General features: G+C 32.1%; 2 protein-coding genes across 51 annotated transcripts; both read left to right on the forward strand.

Moving 5' to 3' along the window:
- The first annotated feature begins 3275 nt into the window (after positions 1 to 3275).
- LOC7479497 (probable E3 ubiquitin-protein ligase BAH1-like) lies at positions 3276 to 9020 on the forward strand. The gene is made up of 6 exons (XM_052454257.1): positions 3276 to 3926; positions 4873 to 5117; positions 5224 to 5472; positions 5565 to 5702; positions 8156 to 8214; positions 8281 to 9020. Exons 1-6 carry the CDS (start codon positions 3704 to 3706, stop codon positions 8384 to 8386), a joined length of 1020 nt encoding a protein of 339 aa, XP_052310217.1. The 5' UTR covers positions 3276 to 3703; the 3' UTR covers positions 8387 to 9020.
- A 4354-nt stretch (positions 9021 to 13374) lies between these two features.
- On the forward strand, positions 13375 to 20541 carry LOC7479496 (uncharacterized). 50 transcript variants are annotated; one of them, XR_008059622.1, is made up of 8 exons: positions 13375 to 13839; positions 14442 to 14506; positions 15572 to 15615; positions 15689 to 16461; positions 16675 to 18234; positions 18762 to 18840; positions 18973 to 19088; positions 19967 to 20541. XR_008059622.1 is itself a non-coding variant. In XM_052454294.1 (5 exons), exons 1-5 carry the CDS (start codon positions 14432 to 14434, stop codon positions 16407 to 16409), a joined length of 309 nt encoding a protein of 102 aa, XP_052310254.1. In that variant the 5' UTR covers positions 13846 to 14431; the 3' UTR covers positions 16410 to 16749. The 50 variants fall into 50 exon arrangements, 1 of the variants encoding a protein (XP_052310254.1); XR_008059621.1 differs by having other exon boundaries at positions 20095 to 20541; XR_008059617.1 differs by adding an exon at positions 19352 to 19862 and having other exon boundaries at positions 18762 to 19088; positions 19967 to 20103.
- The last annotated feature ends 2910 nt before the right edge of the window (positions 20542 to 23451 follow it).

A 23451-nucleotide genomic window follows, 5' to 3' on the forward strand; every position in this document is an offset into this window, starting at 1 on the left:
TGCCACCTTCTACACGGTGGTGGGCCTGCACGTGTCAACTACCAAAGCACAGTAGAGCTCCTATGATAATTTTTATCTTCCCCTATCTTTTCCCATGCAAAATTGCAAAATGACCCTCAATCTTTTAATTGTATCAAATTTGATTTTTTTTTTTTTCAATTTCATCCATTGGCTTTTAACTTTTTATGTTTTTTTATCAAATCTGATCATCGTTCTTTTGATTCCTATTTATTTAACTTTTAATCTTTTTTTCCTGATTGGATTTTATTTTTCGATTTCATCCCTAATCATTTGATTTTAGTATTTTTTTTTGTTGAATTTAATTCTCATTCTTATTATTGCAATTCCTTTATTTTTTAGTTCTCGCAGTGATTAATTTTTTTTTGGCAATGTCATCCCTCATTGTTTAATTTCATTAAATTTTCATATTATATTTTGTGCTTATTTTTTTTATCATGCTTTTAAAACCCAGCACGAGAGTCGACCTCCGTCACGTCTTGAGCCACAGGTTGGGTCGAATGACTAAGGTTATCGAGGTCAATCAGATTTTTTATTGTGTAGGAAGTAAAAATGATATTATTTTGATAAAAATAAAATAAAATCAACGGGTTTGGGCATGATTTTCTCTTATCTATTTAATTTTTTATTCAGCTAAAAAGTAAAATAGTATTATTTTGATAAAAAAAAATAATAATGGAGAAAAAACTCAACAGACTTTGACTTGATATTCCCCTCGCTAATTGTGTCATTAATCAACCAAAGATCTTAATCCTCTCAAGCTAGATCATTTCTCCCCCTATTTTTAGGACTTAACTTGGCTTAGGCATCAAGTTACAAGGTTCAAAAGTTAACCTTCTTGGGCCATGTTTGTTTCCTGAAAAGTAGTTTTCGGGAAACCACTTTCCTGTGTTTGTTTGCCATTAGAAAAGTTGGTCAACAAAAAATACTTTCCAGTCAAAGAAAAATTTGGCTTGGTTTTCAGGAAAGTGTTTTCCTGGAAAATTTGGGTGGAAAACACTTTCCGGAAGTTGTGAAAAAATTAGAAATGTCATATTATTTGATGATTATATCAAATTTGATTCTCAAACTTTTGATTGCTATATATATTTTGTTTTGAATATTTATTTTTCAATTTCATCTCTTAAAATTTAATTTTTATATTAACTTTGGTCCTCATTTTTATAATTGTTATTTGCTTTTCCCTGATTATTTTCTTATTGAAATTTTTTATCTATCAAATTTGGTTCTCATTCTTTTAATTGTTAGTTATTTTATTTGAAATAATTTATGAAATGTTAATTATTATTATTTTAATTTCTTCATCTTTCATTTTTATTTTATTTTTTAGATTTGATTTCTATTATTTTGATTATTATTTATTTTATTTTAGATAATTTATGAAATTATATTTTTTTTTCAATTTCATCCTCATTCAATTTTTTTATTTGTAAGATTTGTTCCTCATTATTTTAATAAACTTGAGAAAATAAAACATCAATAAGTTATTTATCAACTCATTTTCCTTGACATAACCAAACACTGGAAAGTGTTTTCCAATTTATTTTTCATTACACTACTGAACATCGAAAAATAATTCACTTTCCTGGAATTCACTTTCCCGGAATTCACTTTCCAAAAGGAAACTACTTTCCAGCAAACAAACGGGGCCTTGGTTAAGTCTAGTTTTACAATAGATTTTTTTTATGTTTTTTTTTCAATTTCATCCATTGACATTTAATTTATTGAGATTCTTGCGCTGTTATTTTTTTAAATTTTCTTTTAATGGGATAATCGTGTCTTAATAACCCAGGTCACAAATTTAGAAGATTATTTTGAGTCAGTTTCATCATTTTCTTACACCTTTTTTTTTAATTATTTTTTTTAGTTTGATTTTTCAACATTTTATTAATTCTTAATCATCCTTTAATAATTTTTTTTTTATTTTCTTCTAATAAGGTTCTCCCGATTTTATGTTCTAGATCATGAATTTAATCAATTAACTTGGTTTGACACATGTTTTTTCTATTTTTTAATACTTTTCTATAATCTTTGCAATTATCTATTTTTTTTATTTGTTTATGTTTGTTGTTGTTTTTTTTATTTGTTTTATTATATGCAATCAATCTAATGATCTAAATCTCAATTTTTTTTAACTTTTATAAATTAATTGATTTTTTTAATCCAATCAACAGTCTCAAATTTTTTATTTTTTTTTAGAAATAATTACTTCACCTGGGATTTTTTTTGCGATCAGAGAAATCTCAACAGCCTATGACGTAACGCAATGTCATTAGATTAGAGAGGGTCCAGGCCAATAATAACACTAATCAATGCAATCTGAAAGATAAGGATATTATTACTAGTCCAGGCAGTGTAATGCAGTGTTATTCCATGTTAAAGCAGGGATGAAGCTTTATTATTATAAATATTAATATATAACCCATTCATTAACATGAACCATCTATGTTAACAACCTTATCTTGTGTGACTAAATTTTAGCAGCCACGCCTATAAAATATTATTAATTGTAATTGTGTTTTTTTTTTAATTTTTTTTTAATTTAACCCTTTAACAATCTAATCTTTTTTTTTAATTTCATTATTTAATATTATATTATTTTAAAAATTATGCTTTATAATTTTTATTATTTATCGAGTTATTTACTGATTTTATAGATTTTTTTTTATTTTTTTTATTTTAAGTTTAATATTAGATATATTAGAAGTAGATCTTTATGATCTTTTTTTATTTATTTTATATAAATTTATCTCGATCTTATAATTTAGGTCATAAGTTTAACAGGTTAACCTAAGTTGACTCGAATTGTTTTATCTTATTACTTTTTCTAATTTGTTGTTTTTTCCGATTTTATTATTCATCATTGAGTTAGTTGAAAATTAAATCTTGTAATTTTTTTGATTTGTTTTTATGTGATTATTTTAATTTCATAACTCAGGTCATGAGTTTAATACATTAACTTAGATTGATTCTATTTATTTTTTAATTGAATATTATTTTAATTAAGCTTTATAATTTTTTTAATTTATCTTTTATTAAATTATCTTGTTCTTATTACCTAGATAACAAGTTACCTAAAATAATTTTGGTTTAATTTTTAAATTTTTAATTAAATATTTTTTTTCAACTTCAATCTTATCCTCAAATACCATTCATTGAATTTTTTTTTTAATGAAATAGCATTCAGTGATTTAAAAGAATCTCTATAACATTGATTTCGAATTATCGAATGATATCATGGATTAATGTAAATAAATTCAAATTGATGAAATAAAATAATAAAAGATTGAATTTCATGTATCAGAGTAGGGAAAATATGGGAGAAGGATGCGCTAAAAGCCTTTCTCTAAAAAGGGATCATCACTACTACGGTGGAGAAGAAGACCCAGTTTCAGCAGTAGGGTGGGATGGGGTGTGTGATTGATCACAGCATTTCATAAATAAATGCACTTGGTGTTTGACTTTGCTAGTTTTGATCAAACCGTAACTCCTGAAAAACTGTGCGACGTGTCATCGATCTAGCCGGCAAACTCTTCAAAACCATAGGATTACACGCCACGCCACAGGGGTCTTTCTTTGTACAAGGATGGAAGGAAGGAAGGGATTTCTTTCTACCTTTCAATAAGGTCAAAGCACCACTGAGAGAAAAGGAATCCCTTTCCAAATTCCAAAAAACTCTTTAGAAATGAAGTTTGGAGACACGTTCATGCAGTATTTGCAAGGAGATCAAACAGGGAATTTGGTTAAATGTGCTCATGTTGAGTACAAAAGACTCAATGAAGTCTTAAAAAACTGCAGAAGCCAAGGTTCCGCATCCGCTTCTTGCAAAAACGAGCAGCAAAAGGACGAAGGAAATAATGAATTGAGTTCCGGGTTGTCTCAATTCTGCCATTGTGAATCTTGCCCTTGTAAGTTTTCTTTTTTCCTCTAATGTTTTTGTTAGAAAGCTGTACACTTGATATGGGATTTCCGTCCAATTTGAAAACTTTTGGATGGCAGTTGTCGGCTGATTTTTTTTTTCTGCTCAGCTTTGGTGCACCGAGATTAAGGCTGATTATGGTTCTCGTAAATATTAGATTAGCTGAGGTAGTGGGTGATTGTTAGTTGCCTAGTTTTGTTTGTAAAGTTATTTGATTTTGTCCCAGAAGTGAAGAGTTGGACTGAAATATTCTTGCTCATCTTGAGGATAGGATTTATGAGAAGGGTAGGTGAAAAAGAAATTATGGCAATGAAATGAACTGTGACAATGGTCGGGAAGTAATTAATTGTTTATAAATTGATTTTGCGTTTCTAAGATGGATGTAATAATGTTTTGAATTGGTTTTGTGGTAGTTCAAAGTGTCAGCTGCGGTAGTTGACTGAAAGTAGTTGGAGTATTTTCAAGAGATTTCATATGCGTTTTTATCCTGTTTTGAACTGTTGTTGTATTTTCAAAATTGCTATAACAACTTATGACAGACACTTCCTATTTGCTAAACTCTCAAAAGTTTACTGATTTTTTTTTCTTTAATTTGTCACCATTACTGATTCGAGAACCTGAATGTATCTAACATACAAAGGAGGGTAAAAATGTAGTTTGATTGCCTTCTACGGAAAATGTAGTTTGATTTGACGTGCTTTTGGTTAGCTATTCATGTCTTATGATTTATGATAAATGTAATGATCCATATTGGCTTCTGGCAAGTTTTTGTATATAAAATATTTTAGTTTGAATATTTGTGACAATTCACAATATAGGTTATTAAATCAACTTACTTTTACAGCCTCAATTTAGAACAGAATAATTTGAGGGCTGAATGTTTGTAATGGGGTTTATATCTTTGTTATAATTAAATTTCTTTTTTAATTTTGTAGTGTGCGATCAAATTTTCTTTTCAGAATTGATGAGGGAAGCTTCACATATAGCTGGATGCTTTAGTTCTAGAGTTAGACATCTCCTCCATCTTCATGTTGCCAGGGGAATACAAAGATACAAACTGCGTCTACGTCAATGTTTCAAAAACGATCAGCAGACCATGGCTGAAGAAGGGCGTATGCTGATTGAATATGTTACCATGAACACAATTGCTATTCGTAAAATTCTAAAGAAATACGATAAAGTCTGCACCAATTTAGTCCATTTTTACCTTTTGATCTTTTTATTAGGTTTATGTTATCTTACATCAAAGACAAAACTCATAGAGATTTTCTGAACTTCAATTTTAGGTGCATTGCTCTGTTAATGGGAACAATTTCAAATCCAAGATGCAGGCTGAACATATAGAGCTTTTGCAATCGCCTTGGCTGATAGAGTTGGGAGCCTTTTATTTGAATTTTGATGGAATAGATGGAGGAGAGTTTAGTGAGTTTTGCAGTCAGTTTTCCTGTGATCTCAATGGTATAGAACCTGTTATGACACTGACACTTCCAAACTCTACGAAAGTAGAATACAGTCTGACATGTGCCATTTGCTTGGTAAGACATCATTTCTGGTACATTCCAAAGGAACAAAAAAAAGAAGAAGATTAACATTTTTTTTTGTTGGTCATATCATCATCATCTCTCAGGAGACAGTTTTTAATCCGTATGCTTTGAGTTGTGGTCATCTTTTCTGCAAGTTGTGTGCTTGCTCAGCTGCTTTTGTGCTGATGTTTGAAGGCCTTAAAACTGCAAGTTCAAATGCAAAGTGCCCCATCTGTAGAGAGGTTTGTATGTCTTTAAAGCAATTTGAGGTTTATAATTTTCTGCACTAGACCACCTTATGTGTATCTGTTGTATAATTGCTTGTGTGCGTACTTGCACATGTGTCAATGCATATTATATGTTTGAATTAGAAAGTGATTTGCATGAGTATATATGTGCTCCTAGAGAAATGAATTTCATTTACTCAGGAAAGGAAATACCATCCAATACTCTGCCTGACTTGCACAGGATTTATGTCAACTAGTTGTCTCGATGGTTAATATGGCATTCAACCTGTTCTGGATCAATTATTTATCCACATGAATTCCAAAAGTTTAACTGATAGTAAACAATTGATGAGTTTAGGAGAGGAAGAGAGGAGGAAAAATAATATAAATGTTTAAATCCTCTACAAAGGAAAGGAGACTACAAATGGACACAAGGGAGCCAATCTCAACCTAAAGACCATTAAAACGAATTTATTCAAAATATAACATGACATGATATGACATCCACACCACAAGACTCCTAACATAGCCTTGTATAGTTTTCTGGTAATCAAAGACTTCTATTTCCTGGACCTCTTGAAACCAATAATTTCATATACTTTTACCTTTCTTAAGATCCTAGTTTCAAAGCTCTGACTCATTTATTCCCAAAACATAAATAGCTGAAGTAATTCCGGTTTTGAAAGACACTACCTTATCCACTACATCAGCAATGTGAGCAATTCATAATACATGTCTGGTCCGACATGCCTAGAGGAAATGAGCATCTATCTAAATGGAATATGAAAACCATGTGTTTTGCATTTAGTATGTGTTTGGCTTTCTTGTTGACTTTGCAAAATGTAGATCATGAATCATAAAGCTGGTTTCTGACCTTTTCAAAACCTAATTTTGAAACCTCAATACACTTAAACACATTAGTATGGCTTAAGCAACTCATTGTTGCTTTCTCAATCCCGTCAGAGCCTTGAAAGAGTCATTCCTTTTCTCATCTTTGAGTCCAAAACAATGTATTTTTTTGCTTTAAATGGAAAATTGCAATGCTGTTACTTAAAAGAGTTTTAAAAATACTTTCCTCATCATATGATCTTCTTGACATCTGATGTTTTGCATGATTGTCTCTCCTATTGGAATATGAAAAGATGCATTGTTTGTTATTGAGTTTGTACCCTTCTGAGATGTGCTGTTGCTCAAGGCTGTGTTGGGTTCTGGGTTGGCAGTAATGTCACCGCCAGTTCCCTCCTTTGACCACTTACCAATACCATTTAATTTTCTTCCTTTTTTTTTATTTCTTAAGAGTACAACCACACCCAAGGATTAGATGATTGAGAGAAATGACTCCGTATTTATCTTTTAATCAGTCTTATGGTGTATCTTATTCCTGTTGTTGTTCTTATACTGATTGGATATGAATACTCTTGTGCCATCCCCTCACTGAGCTGCCTTTATGTGCATAACCTCTTATAATGTCTCAAGCATCAGGATGCATGATTTCAGATAATCATGCCATACTACTATCAATTGATGATCATCCTTCCCCCACTGATACATAGTCTCAGGATTTGAACACTGTATAAAAGTACTAGTCTAGCATACTCTTTGCTGATAAAACAATTTATGTGCAAAACTAGGTATATGATGATGAAATCATTACAAATTTATTATCCTTTGTCATTAGAATACAATACTGTGTTTTGATCTTGGTGGGCAAAAATGATGATATTTTGATACTTTAGGAGATGGTGTAGTAGTGGTACTCCCTCCTTATAATCCCTGATGGTTGCAGATAAATCATTATTTGGATAAAAGGATTTCTGCTCCATGCAGATTGATGCCCTGATGTATAAGATTGTTCCTAGGCATGTACTAAGCGGGAGCTTGTGGTGGATAGTTACTTTGAAGGGGGTTTTGGTATATCCCCTGGGACAAGGGATATTACCGGAGATACCTTGTGCTCTTCAAGGGCCTCTTTTGTTTCAGTGGAAGAAATGAGCGAGTCATACACCATGCATGATTGGTTTCATTGGTTGGGTGCAATGGATATGATGTTTTGATGGTGTGTACAAAGAAAAAAGGTTTTAATAAGTTCAAATCTCTTGGGATCTTCAGAGTTGCTAGTTGTCTTTCTTGTTTGCCATGAGAGGTTTGCAGGTGGTGAGTTTTCAATGGGAACGTGGATTATTCTAGCCAGTGCAATAACGGAAGGCCTTACCTTTCAGGGAGCTGTTTGAGTCTGACAAAATATCTTTCTTTTCTAACATTTATGTTTCTGTTTCATGAGATTTAACTAATCAACTTGAAGAGATCTGGTATTTTAATTTATTGAAGTGAACACTGCTTAACAAAGGTAGCATGCCTGTGCTGTCTACGTTGTTTGAAGGATATATTGTTGTTTGAAGGATATATTTCTAAAGAAATGGATATTCTGGCATTTAATTGATCTCAAGTTTGTTCACTATCATGTGCAGGCCGGAGTATACACTAATGCAGTGCACATGTTGGAACTTGATCTGCTACTGAAAAGAAGGTGAAGAAATTAAAATTCTGTTCTCTTGTTTAAAATTGACAATTTCTGATTATTGAAATCTTTCAGGTGCAATGAGTACTGGAAGGAGAGGATGGCTGCTGAACATGCTGAGGACGAAAAACAAACCAGGGAGTATTGGGATTCACGGACCAAATATGCCATTGGGTACTGATTGGATCATAATATTTTTAAAGACAATGCTTGAATGGAGGGAGAATTTTGAAGTAGACTAGGGTATGTTTGTTTTTGCGTTTCAAAAACGTTTTTGAAAAAAATTGAATTTTATTTTATTTTTTATTTTATTTCAAATTAATATGTTTTTAGTGTTTTCAAATTATTTTGATGTGTTGATGTTAAAAATAATTTTTAAAAAATAAAAAAATATATTATTTTGATGCATTTTGTTACAAAAAGTTATTTGAAAAACAACTGCAACCACACTCCTCAAGTGGTTTCAACTTATGGCTCGCATGGTTGAGCCCGGAGTTGCTTGAGATGAGAATCATAATTCAAGATTACCAAGTGCAAGCTGTGGATTTCTTGGTGGTTTTGAGTTCGATCAATTCAAGATCATTATTACCTCTGTGTAGTTCCAAATTACAAAGCCCTTTTCTTCCCTGTTTGGTTGTTCTTGAAGAAAGGAAGGAAAATCGGCAAAAGAATCCAGTAGTTTTTGGTAGAAGAGGGTTTTGGTCAGCACCAAGTTATATCTATGTATTACTTTGATTTATTTATGAATCTTGATGTACCACTCCTCAACTCCTTCCATGTTTCAGTTCGAACAACTTCTCGTTTCATCGTTTAAATGTTTTTCCATTCCTTTTCTTGATTACACTCCTATTCTGAGTAAATTCTGAGTTGAATAGATTGCAAATTCACAGCCACCGCTCAACGCAACAGGCAAAACTGGGCTAAAATCAGCTCTTTTTCCCCTGACAAAAGACCTATTTGTGCATTCTTCCATTCGCATGCTTCAAAACAACCTAGTTCAGCAGCATCTTGCAGTACTTGTCATATGTGTGCAAAGCCTAGTTCAGATTCACCTTTGGAGTTTGGACAGGTGATGTGAAAGAAATCTGCTCGTGGCAGATACATGATTGCATGAAGATAAAGAGTCCGAAGTTTCAATGAGTTGCATAGACAAAAAAAATGCCGCCTCCTTCCATGTGACTACTGTGTTTTAAATGAAAACGTCTCTCCTTCCATGTGACTACTGTGTCTGCAACTATAAGCTTAGATAATGGAGTCTGACGGGCACCATTGCACAAATTTTCCATCTTTCTGTTCTTGGTTTCCTAAACGTAGGGTTGGAGAACTCTCTTGCCGTGAAATTGAGTATGGTAGTAGTTATTTTTTAAAATATTTTTAATTTAAAAATCATCAAAAAAATACATATCAAAACGATAAAAAGATATAAAAAAATAATTTTAAATAAAAAAATTAAAATTTATTGGATTTTAATATTAACTAAATTGTATTATAAATAATAATAATTTTTTTTAATGCTTGTTTTTATTAGATAAGTCACTTCAATCTTATACATTAAAAAAAAAATTAATGCCTTAACATTTGAATTCAAAAGCTAAAGGAAAAAACAGTTTTTATTAATCACCAAATCAGTCTCTTAAGATTATAAAATTACAGATGAATGTTATTTTGCTTTAATAAGGTTTTCTAGCTACATAATTATAATTATAAAAAGGCATTTGACATTTTAATGGTATTACTTGAAAACAAATAAACAAAAATCTCTATGATGAATTAAAAGAAAAGTTAAAAGAGATCGGCAATTTACTATGCAGTATGCACACACCGACCATTTAACTTACTTCTTGGAGCAAAATCACTATTTTAACCTCTACAATTAAAATCATATAACTTAATTCCAGGAGTAAAATTATTTTTCTCATTTTTCATTATCAGATTGAATGAGGGAGAACAATTTTTTAACCTTCACAATATAATGTTTAAATTTGCATTTTCGGTTTTTTATCTTAATGTAATTACCAAGGTACCTTTAAGAGTAAAAAAATCTATAGCTCATGTCAAGGAGCTTTATGGTATATTTTTTTTTTTTTTTGTTAATATCATGTAGGATATCTTTACGGTATTTAGATATTTGATAAATCAAAAAAAAAAAAAATTGATCCACGCGCCAATATATGGGAAGCCAATGCGGTGCCTCCTAGTCGTTAAAAAAGGCAATCGCCATCTTGGTCGACAATGCATGTGGAGGCACATCCAAAGGGGTGGCCTGTGTAAGACGTCAAGCGGTGATTAGATGGTAGTTAAATTTTTTTCTCTCTCTTTTTCCTTTACTCATCGAAAAATATGCAAACTCAACCGAAATTAAAAGTGTCCTTCATTTTTCTTTTTGTTTTAATTGTAGCTCTCATTCTTTTTATTGTTTTTTATTTGTTTTGAATCTTTTTTTGATTATTTATTTTTTTAATTTCATCTCTCAATATTTTGTTTTATTTGGTTTTTATACTAAATTTGATCATTGTTCTTTTGATTGTTATTTTTTTTAAATTATTTTTCAATTTCATTCTTTATTATTTGATTTTTATGTCACATTTTACCCTTATTCTTTTAATTGTTTTTTTTTCATTGGTTCTTTTTTTGAAATTAGTTCTTTTTTTTTTAATTTTATCCTTCAATATTTGATTTGTTTAGAATTGAACTTCGTTTATTTTTTAGGTGGAGTGATCTTGGTCTTATGATCTAGATCACATGTATGAAAATTTAACCTGGATAGATATCGTCCTTTTCTTATGTCTTTTCTTTTCACATATTTTATTTTTCGATCTTATAATTCAACAATGAGTTTATTAAAAATTAAATATTTTTATTTTTTTCATTTTGTTTTCCATGATGATAATCCGATCTCGCAATCCTGGCCACACATTTATTAAGATAACTTGGATTGAGTCGGGGCTTTTGCATCATTTTTTTATATTAATTTTGTTTCTCCTTCTTTTAATTATTTTTGTATTTTTTTAAAATTGATTTTATTTTTTGATTTTCAGCTTTTAGTATTGGATTGTTGAGGATTGGACTTCGTTATTTTTTTCAATGAGGTCAACTCTGTTTCATGACTCAGATCATACAGATGTTAACCTGAGTTGATATCCATATTGATTTTTAATTTTTTTATATCTATTTTGTTTCTTAATTTCAGTATTTGATTTTGAATTTATTAAATATAAAGTTTTTTTTTATTTTTTTATACTTTTTATAAAAATATCTCGAATTTATTTTTCAGATTACGAGGTTATCATACTAAGATGAAATGAATCGAGACTTTTTTTTTTCAATTTCTTTTCGTCTTTGTCCTTTGGTATTAAGAAAAAACTAAAACTGCTCAGTGTTTCACTGTGCAAGTCCACAGTGAAACGCTGAGCAGTCCTCTTTTTTTTTTCGTTTTTTTTTCCCATTTTTTTTTGTCTTCTTCTTTTTATTTTTCTTTTTCTTTTCTTTTTGTTTTTTTTTCTTTTTATTTTTTTCCAATTTTTTTTATTTTATTTTGTTTTTATTTTGTTTTGGTTTTCTATTGCCTTTATGGGTTTTTTTTTTTTGCTTTTTTCTTTGTGTATTTTTCTTTTAATGAATTTTTTTTGTTTAATTTAGTTTGTTAATGTTAATTTTTTTATTTAGTTATCAAATTTTCATAACACGGATCCCGGGTTTGACGGGTTAACCTGATTTCACGAGTTAACCCGAATTTTTTTTTCTTTTCTTTTTAATTAATTGTAACATATACTAAAACGGATCAGTGTTTTACTATGGACTGCATAGTGCAGTCCACAGTAAAACACTGATCTGTTTTTGGTTTTTTTTTTTAAGTTGTCTTATTTTTTTAGCTGTTTTTTATGCCTTTCGGGATTTTTTTTGCTTCTTTCTTTATTTTTTTTCTTCTAACAAAAGTTTTTTGTTTAATTTGGTTTATTAATGTTAAATTTTTTTTATTTAGTTATCAGACTTTCATGACACAGATCCTAGGTTTAACGGGTTAATATGGTTTGACGAGTTAACCCGGATTTTTTTTAATTTTTTTTTGATTAATTTTTTTCGTTTAGTTTAGTTTGTTAATGTTCACTTTTTTTTTATTTAGTTACCATACATTCATGACACGGATCCCGGGTTTAACGGGTTAATCTGGTTTAACGAGTTAACCTGAAATTTTTTTTTTTGCTTTTTTTTTCTTTTTAATTATTTTTTTTTCGTTTAGTTTAGTTTGTTAATGTTAAATTTCTTTCTATTTAGTTTTTTTCTTCTTAGAGGTTTTTTTTTCTTTTTAATTAATTTTATTTAATTAATTTAGTTTATTAATATTAAATTTTTTTCTAAGTAGTTATCGGCTGATGCCTTTAGTTTTTCTTTTTGTTTTTTTGTTGTTTTTATGCATTTGACTGTGGACTGCACAGTGCAGTCCACAGTGAAAAGGCTCATCCTTTTGTTTTTTTTCTTTTTAATTAATTTTTTTGTTTAATTTAATTGTTAATGTTAATTTTTTTTCTATTTAGTTATCAAACTTTCATGACAAGGATTCCGGGTTTGACAGGTTAACCTGGTTTGACGAGTTAGCCCAGTTAATTCTGGGTTAACCCATTAGTTTGTTTTTTTTCCTTTTTAATTATCAAACTTTCACGATGCGAATTCAAGGTATGACGGGTTAACCTGGTTTGAAGGGTTAACCCAGTTAATTCATATTTTTTTCTTTTTCTTCATTAGTTTTTATTTTCCTGTTGGTTTTTTTTCTTTGTTTTTTTCTTTTTAACTAATCTATTTAATTATCACACATTTATGACACGACCTTGCAGCTAGACCCACGTCCAATACTATTGGGTCTGGTATTGCAGTCAAACCCACTTAAATTTAGGCCATGCAAGTTTAATGTTATTATTAATATTATAAATATTACTCTTGGATTAGGCGTTTCAACTAAACCTAAGACTCTTGGGTATAACTTTACAAAAAAACTTAATACTTTTAGATCTTAACTTTTTATGAAATGTAAAAAATAATTGACCCGTGGCATCATGCGGGGCATGTAACTATTTACGTTCTATAACTCGAGTAATATAATTTTTATTTATTTTAAAACACGTTGTAAACTCTTTAATATTATTTTTTATAAACAATCTCATTTTCATTTTGTTTTCCTACACCAGTTCATCTGCGTTGGTTTTCGTTTGCTTTTATCAGGCTACAGCACTCCTCCTATCTGGTTCTGTCTTACATGATTCAACTCCTCTGTATCCAGTGTGCTCTCTTTCTTCTCACTGGAACCAAATGGCAGGCCTTCACTTTACTGGCTTTGTAGCCTACGCTCCTCCTCCTCCTCCTCCTGTTCAAATACCATAACCAATCTCCGCACCTCACTCTTCCACCATCTCCCAACTCAATCAATCACCTCTCTATTTAAAAAAAAAAACCTGTTCCGTTTTTCCTGCTCCAACTCTCCACTTCCGACCTCTCTCCTTCAATCCCCGCCTTCTCTCCATTCTCCTCCGTCAGTTTATTCCTTTTTTGATTTTAAGAGTAATTGTGTTATTCTAGAGGAGTAGTGGAATGGGCGGAAAAAGGAAGCACTGCGTTTGTTTTAGAAATGCAATGTTGGAGGTGTAGTTACATTCTTTATTCTTTTTGGAGTTGTTTAATTAAAAGCTTGTTCATGATGTTTTGTAGGATAACATATCTAAAGGGTAAACTAATTTTGTTTCTCTTACTGAAAATCTTATTCAAAGTGATTTTTGCACCTTATTTTAGCTACAAGTCTTTGAGCGATTTTCCTAGATAACCCATGTTTTGAAGCCAATTGCTAGTTATCAACACTTGGAATTTGTTCTATTTCATGTTTATAACTGCTTGTTCCATTTTTAGAGTGTGAAAGCATTACACATTGACCACATGGATGTGGTTGTTGAGCCTGGAATTGGTTGGATGGAACCTAATAGATTCTTAGAGCCTCATGGTCTATTCTCTCCTCTTGATCCAGGGAAATTCAGGGAACATGTTCCTGGGATGCCTTTCTTTCTGGTTCCTTTATGTGTCAAGTGTGAAGTCCAATTATAGTGTGTTTTAAGATGATGCTACTTCAACTGCATTTATAATTGTCTTGCATAATGGGTGAATTTGGCCACTACTTGTGTTGCAATTTTGGCAACTGTTTTTTGGGTCAATTTAGCAGTTGAGATTAGCATCTTCTTTGAACATGTTGACAGGCAGGGCCTGGTGCAGCAATAGGGGGAATGTGTGCTACTCGTTGCTCTGGTTCTATAGCTGTGAGGTATTTGCACTGCTTTATCAGCTGTCTTTATTTCATTTTGATGGTTATAGTACTCATGAAATTAGCTGCTCAGAAGTCAAAACGAGTAGTAAGACTCAAGTTTTGATTGAACTGTGTTGGCTACTATCAAGATAAAGGTTGATTTTCTCCCATTCTTCTACACCCTTTTCTCCCTCTATAATTCATCAGTTTTATTAACCCATTTTCTTTTGAATGTGACCAAATGATTATAGTTTTTTTTTCCCAGCAATTCTATTGCATACATGATTATAGAGTGATGTAGGCACCCAGTTGCACTTCTCACTGGGATTGCTCATAACCACCACAAACACCCCAATACAAACGTGTGCAGATCTAGCTTTTTTGACAAGTGATCTTCTGCAGTATAATGATAAGGTTTAACCTTGCAATACTTTCAGTGGAAGTGTTAAAACATCTGTAGCCACTTGGAGCCATCAAAAGCTTTAACATTACTTTGCATTGGGTTAGAATAGTCTAGGATTTCTGTTTATTCATGATATGTATTACTCCATTTAGGGTTGACTATCGAGAGAATGCACCTTTTTGATTTGCCTTATTTAATATCAATCATGCTAACCTGTCAACAAAATGTTCCAATTATTTCTCCTACCACCATGATTTATAACTTGAGTTGTGCTTTTCCCTATGTTAGTGCTCATGTTTGAATTCTAAATGTGTATGCTTTGGCAACAAGACATTCTTAATGCTTAAAAGTTAGAATGACTTGCACCACCATTCTTTGATGCCTGACACATGAAAATGGCACCACCTGAACTCATTTGCTACAGTGGGAAATCCATATGGTATTGCAATAGACAATTTTTCTTCACTCCCAAATGATTAGACTAGAATTCGCAAAAGTTTACCTATATTAAATTGAATATATATTGTTTGCTTTGAATTTTGAAGCTTTTGTCTTTCGTACTTATTTTCCTAAATAATCCGCTTCAAAAGTCAGTCGTCTTTGCCCAAGTCAAAAAATTAGAAACCTGTTCAAGAATCAATGGTCTTATTTCTTACATGATATAATGATTTGGTTTTCAGCATGCAGGTACGGAACCATGTGAGATAATGTCATTAGTCTCAAGGTTTGCTCCCTGACCTCCTGATCTACAAGTTCATTTTTGTGACAATCTAGTTCTTATACTATTTATGCTCCAGGTGGTTCTTCCCAATGGAGATGTGGTCAAGACAGCTTCTCGTGCTCGAAAGAGTGCTGCAGGGTGTGTTATCTTGTCCTTTTCTATATTAAGTCGTGTTCTCTGTTGCTCTGTTTTTTTCCTTGGACGGGGGAGAGGGGAGGGGATATATAATTAATTGCAATATGGCCATCACCTGAAAAGGTAAACCTTTGGGATTATGATCCCAATCAAATTAAGGAGAGTGTTGTGGCAAATCACAGGCCAGATAATTGTTGGTGGAGCCAGCCTGCAAATTTTGTTTGTTAAATCATGCTTTGCTATTCCGGACTCATGTTTCTCCAGCTTTCAAGATGGTTGGCCATCATGCATGCGTGGAGGGTGCCCTCCATTATCCTTATTTCAATTGCTTTAGAGGGTTTCTTATTTTATTGCATATTCAGAGAAGTCAACTCTTAACCTTATTGGATCTATTACTTTACACATGATTTGACTTGACTGGTGATTGGAAGTGAAGGGATCCTTGGTGTAACAACAGAGGTCACTCTATGGCCTCAGAAAATTCCACTGCATTTAGTGGTACCTTCATCCTTTCTTTGTTTGGAAGAACCCCCCCTTTTTTTTTAATTTTTTTTCCCTTTCCTTTCCTTTTTTTCATTTGTTTGTTTGTTTTTTAGAGATGGACAATTGTATATCAAGAACACAAACATAGAATTATGATGGCAGCGGACAAGCGAGAGTGAAAGTTCTGGTAGTTCTTGTTATTTTTGGTTGCTTGAAGTTTGTCATGCTGAAGTAATTATCACACTCTTATGTAAAAACATTAATCAGAAATATATGAGAAGTTTTGTTCATTGAGCATCATAATCTTACTTTAAACCACCTTTTAAAGTTGCAGTTATTTTCTTCTTGGAAATTGATAAACTCTTGTTCTCTGTATTAATTCTCCACTACATATGTTTATTACAGATATAGATGCATTTGTTAATTGATTTCATAACATTTCAGGTTACAATGTACAATTTCCTTACAATTAAGGATGCAGCTGATGTTGCTATTGACACTATGCTGTCTGGTATACAGGTAGAACTTGATGCAAATTATGTCCATGCATTCAATGCTTTATGGATTATCCATTCTTTATCATCAGGTGTCAGGAGCTATTGGATGAGGTCCAAGTGAGGGCTGTCAATATTGCTAATGAGAATAATTTAACTGAACTCCCAACTTTGATTTTTGAATTCATATGCACTGGCAAGTATGTCTTTTCATGTGACTTGCTTCTTGTTTATGTTTATTCTTGGATAAAATCCAGTATTTTAATGGAAGGGATTGAACCATTGAACCCATTCTCTGGAATATGGTAATTGCTAATAGTTATTTGAAATTTCCTTGGTATCCTTAGGAATTATGCATAACCGATATGTGAATGATTCAGTTCTGCTAGGAATGCAAAAATGAACTCTATGTTACTTGATCCATTTTGAGTTTAATACTGCTTTCTCTTTCAATTTCAATGGATCAATGGTGTTCCTCTAGAAAACTACAAACACACAACAGACAGCTGCTGATAGATTGAGATTTGACTGGATAAAACACAGTTAGCAAAGGATTATCTATTACAATCAATTGTTTGTGCAGTTCTGTTTTTTTTTTTTTTTTAATCTGATGGATTATGGCTTATATTTCAACAACCATTGTCTAACTAATGACTGGCATAGGCAGCATCATGATATCATGAGGTCATGATTTACAAAGCTAAAACTGAAGTAAAAAAAAAAAAAAACGGACAGGCAGAAAATATCGATTCCAACATGGTTCATCTATCTGTTGCTGTCTGGTGAATTTAAACATCTGGCTACGTTTGGTGTTTGAGCTTCAAATATTTGGCAGTGCGTTTTACTCCTGATCTTTTATGAACTATGATTTTGCATCTTCTGAGCTGCTTTCATTACTCTGCGGCACGGTTAATTGTTGATCGTTAATGTGTATTTCCACACTTCTCGTCAGCAAATGCAATTCATTTTTCTGGGGACTTCAAAATCAACAAGGTTAGATGGTTGTTTGGATATTTATCTAAATGATTGCATCTCTTTTTTCAGTCAAAAAGATTCCTTAAGCCTTATCTTCTTACTTTACTCATCGACACTCCACTCATCTCCTGCTTATTGTTGAGGCATATGCAAGTGAACAAACATGAATTGTTCAGAAGATCGTTTCTGAGCACATGGGTTCATATTTTGTTTTTGCAGATCACCCTAAAGCTAAAAAAGAAAGTTAGAGGGTAGAGTCACTTGGACTTGTTGTGTTCCTGTTGTTTCCCATACTATTTGTGGGTAGTTCTTGGATTCATTTTGTTTTGCATGTTTTGCAGCCTTTTCCTTTAAAAGGGCTGCTATCCCCTTGATTCCTCATGCTAGCAAGAAAAAATATTTTGTTTTGAAACCATTTATTTCATCAAATGATTCCCTCATGCATAGTAATTTAAGTTCTTGGTGTGCTGCAGATACGGAAGGAGGCTCTATGGGTTTGCTTAGCAATGAAACCCAATAAGAGGCAATGATTTCGGTGAGTCACTTCAACAAATTTAATTTTATACCTAAATTTCATGTATCTTCTGTTTTAGCTTACGTGTACTTGATTATTTCATCAAAAACATATACAGGCGATTATGTTACTTGATTAATTGAGATAATGATATGGTTTATTTCACTTATTGTATGACATTTTTAATCTTTGTTAAGTTAGCCGGTACATAGTTTGCTGTCATTTTTTGCGCTGATGCACTTGCGTTGTTTTATCTGATGTCCACATCATTCAATCCCAAGTCCCGTCCCAATCCTTGTTTCCTGCTTTCAGCTAGACTTTTTAAAAGTAATCCCAGCCCATGTTGAACGAAGAAATCCTTTTAGTTTCCAGAAAGAATGAAAGAAAGGATAATCAAATGAAAATTGAGGAATGAAGGGAATATCTTCTTTTCAACAGATACATTATTATATGAATGACTTTTATCTTTCCTTTTTATATTTTTGTTTACTCAGAGAAATATGGAAGGCTTTTCTTATTATGTCACCTTCTCCACTCATTGCATGCAGGACGTATGAGTTCTCTATCACAGCTTGCTGAATTGATCTCAAGGTCCAGGCAAGAGGTGGATGTGTCGCCATTGGTTTAGTATGTATTTCTGAAGGACAGCTTTTAGTGACAGTATGCAAGAGGCATGTTACCTTTTCTGTTTTTCTACATGGGCGATCAATTGAATTAACCTAGTGATGGAAATTTCTTTCTTGTGGTCCCAAATAACAGCATTGTTGAAGGTAGCTTTCACAAAATGATTCTTTTTGACCTGAACCAAGAAGATCAGCGGCAAGAGGCAGAAAGATTGAACCATTTTATGATACATACTGCTTTGTCAATGGAAGGTATATAAGCTCTTTTCCGGTGTCTGTTATTTCTGTTTTCTGTTGGAAAAGGAATACTTGAATTCTTCAGATGCTTTTTAGTTGCTTATGCTTCACAAAGTCAATTTTTACTTCCTATATGTTTATCTACTTTTATCTGTGTGTAAGACGCAGACTTTAAGGATAAAACTCCCACTGTCTAGATCTTTGACCACTTGGACACATACTAAAAAAATGCTAAAATTTTCTGGTGCTAAAATATTGCTCTGTTGCTCTCCGAGCAGGAACATGTACCAGAGAACATGGAGGGGAAAATTTCTAACCATGCCCTTGTGCTGCAGTTTTCTTGTTTTTTATTTGTTTGGTGAAGCTTGCCCTTGTTTGCTTTGTTAAAACGTTCTGCTTCTAGATGCAAACATCGCCAAAGGCAAGCTTTTTTAGTGTCAAATCCATCACATAAAACATCACAGTTTGGTTCACAAAATATATGATCAGATAGACTCGTAGACATGGTCATCGCAGAAATGAATCGGGACTAGTACAAAATCACTAGGAAGCATCTCATGTGCACGCATTATCTGACATCACCCACAGTTTCAAATATCGTACGCTAAGATATGGATTCGAAGATGAATGATTGTGGAAAATGATGCAAGTGAAGATAAGGACATTGAGGCTTGTGCTAAAGGATAAAATGAAAGTCGCCTCCCAGCACCTTCAAAGTTCCAATTGATTGATAAATCTCCATAGAATATGGAGACATGGCAACAATGGCCGTAAAAGGACAATATAAGAGTAGGACAAACTACAACTCAATATTCGAATGTAAAGCTTCATAAAGTTCTTTGTATTTCCCTCGTCAAGATAAGATATTCAAGATTGTTTGTGATGATCCACAGATGATTCCTGGATTTGGATCCTTCCTCTTCTCACCACCAGTTGGCAGCAATTGGGTTGAGATAGGATTAGAACCTACGGCTACTCAAACCCTATCCGTAATTTGCTCTGTTCTGCATGATTTATGCAGGCTGAAAGCAACACTGCACACTGGTCCAAAAAATCCCTCGTTTTTCTGGTCAGCTTCTTCAACCAGAAGGTTAATACACCGTCCAAGCCAAGGGGCACGCGCAGTCAAAGTCCATCCATAATATACAGTTAGGAGGTATGCTTCAGAACTGAAACTCACATGGCGGCGGACCCCAAGGATTCCTGACTAACATTCTTTTATAGTTCTCCTTGGAGTATACCTATAGTACTCTACTCAAAATCGGTAGATTCGGGAACCGTTTGTCTGCTAATTAGAAGTATTCTCATGCACTGGGAGACCATTAATTTGGTGAAGAATTGTTTCTTGCTTTAACAAATATGTAAATGTAATTGTCATTTTGGGAAAAGAAACATGGCAATAGCAAGGACGACATACACTTGTCCATTACAAATTTGGGGAAGCAGGCATTGGCAGAGATTGTTTTTATTCGTCTTGTTTATCTACTGTTCTATGATTCTGTCGGGTGTCTGATTCCAATATTCATAGATTTCTTTTATATATATATATGTACACACACAAGAACGTCCTATAATCAAGTAAGAAATTCAAGTCACCAGCTAGCACCATCCCAGCGCAGGTTGTGTGGTTTAAAAAATAGCCAGCAATGATTTAAATTTAATTGCTCTTTTTTAAACCACGGGATCCAAAAGAGGAATTCTCGGATTATAAGGTGGGAAAAGGTAGAACGACTAGTCAGCAGATCCAGTGTTTTGGCTTGAATAAACAATAATCCACTAATAAAAAAAAAGTGAGTGCAAGCAGGGAAAGGGTAGGGAGAGAGAGCAAGCAATGCTAGCAAGATGGAAGTTAAGTGGCAAGAAACCAGGTGAGTTTTAGGAGCTGTAGGGCATTTGAGCTCATTTTCCAACCCTGTAAACAATCACAGCCAACATCATCGTGTTCCTTGTTCCGAAACAACAAGATAATGATCCGCCGGGGAAAACAGTAAAAAATCGGCTCTAGAAGAAGTCAAATCCTGTCCATAACATAAAATCAGACGGCGTGTATTATATTTGAAACTCTCATGGCCGCCGCCGACCCAACAATTCCTAGTGGACACTTGCCCTCTCTTTAAAACACGCTACTCCAGTTTACTTGGAAAAGAGTAACCTCAACGCCCAAACGTCTGCATGGATATCCCTCAAAAGAAAAGATTAATTTGCTTGCACAAGGATCGACTTCTTCATCCATCGGGAGACTGTAAGTCTAATGAAGAAATGCTTATTGCCTTGACAAACATGTATATACGTAAATGAAAACATTTTGGGACAAGAAACATGGCATGGCCAAATTATGGATTTGGGAAAGAGGCAAAAGAGCTGTCGATCTTCGACGACATGCGTTTTGTTTGTATTTGTTATCTTAATTTGTTCTTCTTCCTATATATATTCTTAACGTATCATTGTGATCTGTTGTCTGTTCTATCTTCTCAACAGTTTGCTCCACCATAGATTTCAGGCGAAATTAAATAAAAAAACAAAGAATTAATGGAAGAAAGATAGAAGGGAAAAGGTGCATGGTAACGAAATAAGTCCATGATTAATATGCTACTATCGAAATCTTAAATTCCGTCACTGATTTTTTTTTCTTTTTTTTCTGGCATTTAATTTCCTCCTAGATTTTTAGATAAGAAACTTAATTTACTAGATAGGAATGGAGATACAGGGGTTTTAGGCACAGCATATAACATCTATATATCCCCATCTCATATTCATCCATTTAAGCATACGATGGAAGAAAAACTTAATTTTTTCTTCTCTGTAAGGTTTGGAGCGAGCTTGACGATTCCCATTAATACACACATATTCTTCTATTATAAAATATAAAAGATTGAAGGAAATTTTTATTATACGATGCGTTATAAATGTGTGTATAATGCTATGAGGTAAGTTTTGGGGAGTAATGCTGAAGTATTTTTTAGAGGAAAAATATTTTTTAGTCATTATTATTTTTTATTTAGTTTTAAAAATATTTTTTATGGTGCTCTTTTCTTAGTTTATTTATGACTTTTATTTGTCTTTTGGTTTATTTTCATGTTTGTTAAGTTAGTTTTTTAGTTTATTTATGAAGGATGTGACTCCAATGTGATTTTTGATAAAACCATATTGTGAAGGATGCGTCTTACATGTATTTGAGAAGAAATTTGAAATTAATGGGTCAAAGTTGATTTCATTGTATTTTATATAAAAATTATGAAGTTCAAATCTCTTCTTTATATCAAGAGTAGTTTCGTTACGAGGGAGTCTAAGCATGTTGTTGATAGATATTATATTTCTAATTGAAATGATAGGTACGTAAAAGGTTAAAAACTCTTGATTGGATATTTAAAAGATTGAGACAAAAATAATTTGAATTTAATGATGAGTTCTCTTCATCAACTCGAGAAGATTGATGCAAGAGAATTTTTAGAAAAAAAAATATTTTCTTAGTTATTATTATTTTCTATTTAGTTTAGAAAAATATTTTTCTTTGTGGTGTTTTTTTATTTAGTTTAGAAAATCAAATATTGAGATTGATAATTTTTTTTTTCTAGTTTGTTTAGAACTTTTATTACTTTTTGTTTATTTTCAGGCTTCTTAGTTTGTTTAGGTTAGTTTTTGGTTTTATTTAAGGAATTGTAAATCTATTAGTGATGTAAATTATTTTAAAATAAATATTTAGTAATAAAATTATGAATTGAGATCTTTGTACAATCTATTTTTCAAAAACTTTTGTGTTTTTATATTTGTTATCTTTCTTGTGTTGCTTCATTTATATTAAGAAGCTTCATCAAAATAAAGATGCTATCATTAGGTATTTTAAATATAATTTATTGGATATTCTCATAAATGTTGGCTAAGAAGAAAATTATCCTTTATATTTAAACTTCATATAAATCTTTTGCAGTAATACAAACCTCAATTTTATTTTATTTTTTAAATTTCAAATCTTAACTATTAGGCATTGTTTGTGCGGATCAGTCATGCTTTTCAATTTGTTTTTGCTTTAAATTAATTGTTTTAATATTTTTATATTATTTTGATATGTTGATATTAAAAATAAATTTTAAAAAATATAAAATATATTATTTTAATATATTTTCAAATAAATAAATATTTTAAAAAATATTATTTATCATATTATCAAACATTACCTTATCAGAAGAGAAGAAGCATGTTCCCTTCCTCCTCCTCCTCTATGGTTCATATTAAAAAAGGAAAAAAGATAAAAGATAAACCAATGGCTAGGAATGCATATGCAATCATCCACCACCTTCCATAATATCCCCTCCTAAATGACACAATCACCCTTCACATTAAAAAAAAGAAAAAAAGAAAAAAAAACTATCCCTGCCTT

Source organism: Populus trichocarpa, chromosome 6 (assembly GCF_000002775.5).
Source record: "Populus trichocarpa isolate Nisqually-1 chromosome 6, P.trichocarpa_v4.1, whole genome shotgun sequence".
NCBI lineage: Eukaryota > Viridiplantae > Streptophyta > Magnoliopsida > Malpighiales > Salicaceae > Populus > Populus trichocarpa.